Here is a 7,550-nt window from a genome sequence, read left to right on the forward strand (position 1 = left end):
AACAAAGACTGCTTTATCTAGTTTGCCTTTTAGGGTTAGTATTTTCTGTCCTGTCTAATACATTTTTGTCTAAGCCAAGTTCTCAAAGATTTTTTCCTATGTTATCTCTACGAGTTTTTAGTTTAGCTTTTATGTCTAGATCCCTGATTCATTTCAAGTTAACTTTTTCATATGGTATGAGGTAAGGGTTGAAATGTCATGGTTTTCTCTTATGCATATTCAGTTGTGCCAGCACAATTTTTGAAAAGACTCTCCTTTTAGTGCTGTATTACTTAAACGACATTTTCAAAAAATCAGTTTTATGAGTCTGTTCCTTTATTCTAAATATCTAACTTTACACCAGTGTCGCACTGTCCTGGTTACTATAGCTTCATATTCAGTCTGGAAATCACGTAATGCAAGTTCTCCACATTTGTGCTTCTCTGTTAGAATTATTTTGGCTATTTTAGATCTTTTGATTTCCATATAAGTTTTAGAATCAGCTTGTTAATCTATACACACCCCACACACATACCCCTGCTGGGATCTTAATTGGGTTTGTGTTGAATCTGTAAATCAATTTGGGGAGATTTGACATCTTAACAAAATGAAGACTGCCAATCCAAGAACACAGTATATATTTCCATTTATTTAGAACTTCTTTAATTTTTCTCAGCAAGATTCTGCAGCTCTTCGTATTGTTTTAGAGGTCCTCAAGACCGTCCCCATTCTTGATGATTAGCTGGAAGGATTCACAGGACTCAGAAGTTGTTATACTTTATGGTTATTGTCTATTACAGTGAAGGGTACTGAGTAAAATCAGCAAAGGGCAAAAGGGCTTGGAGGAAACCAGGTACAAACTTGCAGGCACCCTCTCCCAGTGGAGTTGCAAAGATGCATTTAATTCCCCCAGCAATGATGTGTGACACATGCAAAGTGGTGCTAGGCAGGGGAGCTCACAGGGGCTTGGATGTCCAGGGTATTTATTGGAGGGGGTCAGTCACGTAGGCATGCAGTGCCTGTGTGAACGACCTCAGTGACTCAAGCAGCTACCGAGATGCTCAGGTGGTATTTCTCCTTTACGACGTTAGTATGGGAAATTGCATTGATTGATTTTGGAATGTCAAACCAATCTTCCCCTCCAGGGATAAAACCCACTTGTTCAAAAGCTATTATTGTTTTCATATATTGCTGGATTTGATTTGCTAATCTTTGAGCAGATTTTTGTATCTGTGTGAGACTGCCTTGCTCTGCTCACACCCCCAGCAGAGAGCCCAGTGAGCATAGAGCTCACGCTTCTCTCCCTTCTTTCAGGTGTCACAGTTCTGTGCTGTGCACTCGCCAGTATTTGAAAACTGGATATTGAAACAAATATACTTGTTTAATACATTTAGTCCCATTTTCTCCTTGTTTAAAGTGGGAAGGCAAGTGTTGTTCTGACATTTTGGGAGTATTTTTAGATAAAAATAATTTTTGAAAAACAAATAGCGTTACTTGAATACAAATGTTCAAATTATTTCAGTAACTTCTGCATTTTAAAAATCTTTAATTTAGCACAATATTCGGATTTGTGGACTGAATTTTGGACTACACTTAAGGTGAGCTTTTTTGTGTTGCCTCCATAAGTATCATATTTCTAAGATATTCACCTACCTAATACGTGTGTGTATAAGGAAAGAGGTCAGGATTTGCGGGGAGTGACAGAGCTGGTGTGATCATCATATCCTAAAATGTATCCTTTGTGCTGTTAAAAAACAAATTTCAACTGAGTAAATTTTAAAGATCTTACTGGCTTTATTCAACACTTCGTGAATCAGGCATCATTTCAGCTAGCAGACGGGAAGGAGCTCTGAGGAGCTGTACAAATGAAAGACTTTTATAGTCAGAAGGGAGCAGGAACAAGGAAGTTATTCCAGGCAAAAAAGGCAGGTTGGCTGTTGCAAGGTCACTTTCCTCTCAGGGATGGCAGGGGTCTGCTAGGCAAATTACCTGACTAGTACTGATCAGGTAGATTCCTGATTGACTGGTTTAAGATTCCATTTCTGAGAGAGCTGAAACTGTAATTAAGTCTCGCAGTTTGGTGACATGGGGTTTAGTGTAAGTGACTCCATTTTGGGCCTGTTGTCTTATTTTTAAGAGTACCAAACATCACTATGAAATCTTAATCCTTTGGGAAGCTGTCTTCCCACTCTACCACTTCAGTTAAAGTGGGAATGGGGAAATGACATTTTTTTTTTCAAGCGCAAACTGAACACAGATCATTTTAGGACAAAGTTGTCAGTTCTGAACTCCATCTCTCCTCCATGTTTTACCAGCCATTCACCATCTCCAACCCTCCCCCCCTTTAGAGGGAGGTAGGCTGTAGTTTAAAATCCTGGTTCTGCTACTTTCTAAGCATTTAAAGTTTACATGGACTTGAGGATATGGGGAGGGGGTGGGGTGAGATGTGACAGGGTAAGAGAGTGTCATGGACATATATACACTACCAAATGTAAAATAGATAGCTAGTGGGAAGCAGCCGCATAGCACAGGGAGATCAGCTCGGTGCTTTGTGACCACCTAGAGGGATGGGATGAGGAGGGTGGGAGGGAGGGAGATGCAAGAGGGAAGAGATATGGGAACATATTGTATATGTATAACTGATTCACTTTGTTATAAAGCAGAAGCTAACACACCATTGTAAGGCAATTATACTTCAATAAAGATGTTTAAAAAAAAATAAAATAAAAAATAAAGTTTACATGTGATCCTTGTTTAACCCTTAAAACAGTGGACAAGGGAAGTGTTAGTAGTGCCTTTTTTAGATGAAGCTGCTGAGGCTCAGAGAGTTAAGTGACTTGCCTGAGACCGAACACTTGATGAACTTATGGGGATTTAAAGCTCAGATCCAGCCTGATTCCAAAGTTCTTTCTCTTAAGCTTTAAGCCGTGCTGAATCTCCCCTGCAATTCTGTGCCGCTCTTAAGATGGGCTGGCTTTTTTATACCACCACCACTACCCTACCCAGTTAAAATTTGGAGTTCAGTGAGTACTCCACTAAATCTTCTCATTTGCTAATCCGCTTTTCTGAGATCCTTTACAGAACCTTGTGAATTTGCTGTCTACAGACACTTATTTTACATGACTAGTACCAATTTTGCCTATGTATTTTTGTCTTGTACATGACTCACTCATACAAAATATGTTTTTATTTATTTTGTTGCAATTTATATTCACATACCCCCAAATGCTACTTTTTAAAGGAATTGGTAGAGAGTGGTAATGAGACCTTGCAAGAAATAAAAAATCTGATAGAGAAGCTGTATGAAAGAGATGAAAAAATTGAGCAAATCAGTATTTGGCTTCAAGAGGACATTGAAGAGATGCGTTTTCTTATGGAACAAGAATCGCAGACAGACCTTGTCAGTAAGTAACACCTCAAGAGCTTTGGGTAACAAAGACCTTTCTGCTATTTTACTGTAGCTGGTGACATCTAAAATAGCAAAGAAAAAAGAATGCCAACCAATAATTTAGTTATCCCCAATAATCCATTCTCAATAATGTCACATATGTTCAATGAATGTTGATTCTCATTTGTGGGGTTGAATATGGTAATGCAGCAGTGTTGGGCAAGTCTCCCTTCCATCTGAGTGAATCTCCTAAATAACTGAATCTCAACTTCTTTCTGACTTTTTTAAACATTTTCCTCCCAAAATCTTTTAAAACTCTTTTACATACTTCCTTGTCTTCTTAAACAGAAGATATTGAACATCATTTTCCCTTTTCTTCCTGAGCTGAGTTTAGCATTAAAAACAGCAACAGCATTAAAGACAGCAATAGTTGCTGTTTTCTAGTGATGCCTTCTGGGGCTTCTGAGATGATAACACATCCTATGCAACACGATTGACTCATGAGCAAGCAACCTGGGCTCTCCAGAGGAATATCAACCTTCATCCTCAATCCCTACTCTAGTGTCATGTTAGACACAAGGGCTACAGAACTCCTTCCAGATCAGGGCTGCAGCTAGAAGTGAAGGTGAATCCTCGCACAGTACAGCCCAGAGGTCCCAGGGCTGGAATCCCTTGGGAAGGTGGGATGGTGGAGGTAGAAGGGGCTGGTGAGAAGGAAGGAGAATAGAGCGTAGGGGAGAGATGGAGTGGTGAAATGAAAATAATGTCATCTGGCAAGTGTACAGATCTATGATTAGAGGCTATTAAGGTTTAAGAGCATCATCATTAGATAAGCAATATTATAGGTGGGTTGTAGAAAATTTAAAACTAAGATGAAATAAAAGTAAAATGAGAGAGAGTGGTACAATTAAAAACATCTCAATATTTGGTAAAAACCAATATTCTGAGGGTATTGCTCGACAAAAGAAATAATGTTTTAGCAGCCAATAAGGAATTTTGTGGGTGAACCTTCTTATCAACCTAAAAGCTGTCTTGGTGGTCCTGCTCCAGGTTGGTGATACTTATTATGTCTTAGTGCATAAGGGTCCCTGGTGAATGTTGCTTAACTCTGCATTTTCTTTGCTAGGTCAGGCCATCCCTAGCAACTGTAGAGCAAGCAGAATTTTAAGAGCTAAATCATCTCTAGGTGTCGATTGCACTGTTTTCACACGAGCAGATCTTCCTGTTTTGTCTGAAACCTGATGGAATCTTTGCATTGGAGCAAAAACATAGACTATATTGAAAAGCTAAACCCACGGAATAACTAATACCATATTCCCTTTTTCATGTATTTTGAGTACTGTCTTATTGATAACCTACGGAAAGTGGAGGATTGCAGCATGGAAAAAATTGCAGGCCACCCAAACGAGAGCAAGCTGAGGCATAAAGCTTGGTAGAACAAGGGAGTCAGAGTCACCGTCACTTGTTTTTGCCAGAGATTCAGAGGCAGGTGCAGGAGTGAGAGAGGTTTAGTGTGGAAAAAAAAAAAGGAAGGCCTCAGGTGTGTTCTGATTGGAGGTTGTTAGGATGGGGAGGCTGGTAACAGGCTGAGTGGAAGGAGGACAGCCTATGTGATTGATTAGTAAGCATACTTGGCTTTTCTCTAATTGGTCCCAAGTTAGAAGAAGGGTCATAAAAGAGGGAAGTTGGTGGTCATTGGTCAAGTTATGACTGTTCTGGGCTCATTACATATATGGTCATTGCATGGGTCTATTGTCATGTATGGTGTGACCATTGTTGGTTTGTATATTCAGTCTCAGCATGGATCTTAATTTTTACTTCCATTTTCAACTTAAAGTATCCTGTTCAGAAAAGAGTAATAGTTGCTTTGAGTGAAAACCAACCCAAATAAAATATAAAAAAATAGGCCAATTCAGCATGTGCCATTCATTTTTATTTCATCCAAATGGTACAATCATTGAATTAAAATTTAAGTTCATTTGATAGGCAATCAGTATATATGACTCTTAATTAAACCATTCTTATTCTAGACAACTGGAACAAGTTCCAGTTAATATTTATTATGAAATATTGCCAGTATGAAAAGTATTGAGTTGGCCAAAAATTTCATTCGGGTTTTTCTGTAAAGCTGCCCCCTCCTGTTTTTATAGGGCTCAGAGCTAAGAATGGTTTTTATATTTTCAAATAGTTGGAAAAAAATCAAAAGGATAATATTTCCTGGTGCCAGGAAATTATATGAAATTCAAATTCCTATATTTGTAGATAAAGTTTAATTGAACCCCAGCCATGCTCATACAGTCACACGTTACATACGGCTGCTTTTGTGCTACAACGGCAGACACTGACAGGGACCACGTGGCTCGCCACACCGAAATTATCTATTACGGAAAAGGTTTGCCAAACCCTGAGATAGAGTATTGCATCTTCTCCTTTGATCACTCATGGAGTGGGTGAGATTTTTTTTGGCAATGTGGCAAACGCTAAGGATCACATAGGCTGAGACAAATAAAGAGAAGGGATGATTTCTTTGTTCTAGGCCATGCAATGATGAACATGCTCTGTTACACAGTGACCAATTCTGGAAAAAATTAAAATATTCTCTTTTTGTTGTTGGAAATGAAAAGAATATCACTTAATTTTATAAGAAAAAACACATATTTCTACTGAAAATATTTTCAGTCAATAGATTACTGATTGGAGGAATTTCAATTTAAAAAGTCAGTACTGTTTGCAGCCACTGAAATGTTCCTAATTGGACATACTGATACTTGAAATTCCTCCTGTTTTTAAGGTTTCATCCATGTTTCACTATTAACACTAAACTGAATTCCACAAGTATTAACTGAATGCCTAGTCTGTGCCAAGTATCATGTTAGGCTCTGGGGTTACAGTGGTGAATGAAAACAGATATAATCCCTGCCCAAATGGAATTCACAGTCTAGTACAGAAGCCGGCAAATGTTAAAGGGCCATAATATTTTTTGGCTTTGTCACCCATAAGGTCTCTGTAGCAACTACTCAGGTCTGCCATTGTAGCAGAATTGCCCCTGTAGTTTGCCCACCCCTGACACAGTGGGAGAACCAAGTATTATGCAAATGTATGTAAAACCTCTTGCCATAGGAATTTTACAGGTGGGGCATGAGAGCTATAAGAGAACCTAAGAGGGAGAGAGACTTGAGCTAGTGAAGGAACTGGGAGAGGTCTCTGGAGAACTGGAGATGGAGCTGAGATGTAAGGGAGGATTTCTGGATTCCCTTACTCCACTTGTTTCTGCTCCTGGAGCACTGGCACCACATGGGCTTTGGAGGAAGGTGGACCTGGGGTCAAATCTCAGCTCTGCTTCTTACATGTTATTTAACTTCCACTCTTCTGTTGCCCTGGTTAAATATGAATGCTAACTAACAGGAATAATAAATAATGCCTCAGACACAAATTAGGCACTGAGATCCCTGAAATCTTCTGCCTTCCTGAGGAGATAATAGTCACCCTGGCCCTTTGAATTACTTGAACATCTCTGAGGCACCTCTCAGCTCTTGGATATTTCGCGTTGAAAGTCTTCTGTTACTGACGGACTTCTAGAGAAGCCCTTGATCTCTTCCAGCTTAACAGCCCTCTCCTGCCCTCTTGTGGACACAATGTGTCACTGTGGCCCTGCAGGTCCTGGTGCTCTCCTTCAGGGTCACTGCACTAGCTGTATTAGCATATTGAATACCTTTGAGCCCGGTACTAGAGCACATGCCCAGTTACTGAGTCGAACAAGACCAGTCCCTGAAACTGGTCATACACTGTGAGAAGCAGACAAGTGAAGAGATGATTAGAATATGGTGGATTCCTTCTAGTGAGTGGCTATGGAGGGTAAAGAGGCACCTCTCAATCTTGTGGGGTGTTGGGAATATATAGGGATATCTTCCTGAAGGAGCAGCTGACATAAGCTGGCCAGGAACAGTAATAGCGTGGCTGAGTGGAGATCTGCTGGGGGTACCAGTTGGCAAGAGTGGGGGATAGGCTTGGCCGAATGTGAAATGCCGGACTTCATCCTGAAAACTAAAATTGTTACTTTTTGCTTTAACATTCTTTCTTGTAAATTAAAGGTAAATAAGTTAATTCTTGGTGTATACCTAAACCAAATAGTAACTGTGTACAGATTATTTTTAAACAAGTATTAAAAATAATTTTGTTTTAA

At 39.6% G+C, this 7,550-nt stretch overlaps 1 protein-coding gene across 1 annotated transcript in view; it reads left to right on the forward strand.

Moving 5' to 3' along the window:
* The window catches only part of CCDC175 (coiled-coil domain containing 175), a 64,561-nt gene extending 61,170 nt beyond the window's left edge, over positions 1 to 3,391 (forward strand). The window contains exons 18-19 of the mRNA XM_068530311.1: positions 1,534 to 1,577; positions 3,221 to 3,391. Coding sequence (XP_068386412.1) covers positions 1,534 to 1,577; positions 3,221 to 3,391 — 215 coding nt within the window. The remainder of the gene's footprint in view (positions 1 to 1,533; positions 1,578 to 3,220) is intronic.
* Positions 3,392 to 7,550: the final 4,159 nt, after the last annotated feature.

The sequence above is a fragment of the Eschrichtius robustus genome, chromosome 1, assembly GCF_028021215.1.
Source record: "Eschrichtius robustus isolate mEscRob2 chromosome 1, mEscRob2.pri, whole genome shotgun sequence".
Taxonomy (NCBI): Eukaryota; Metazoa; Chordata; class Mammalia; order Artiodactyla; family Eschrichtiidae; genus Eschrichtius; species Eschrichtius robustus.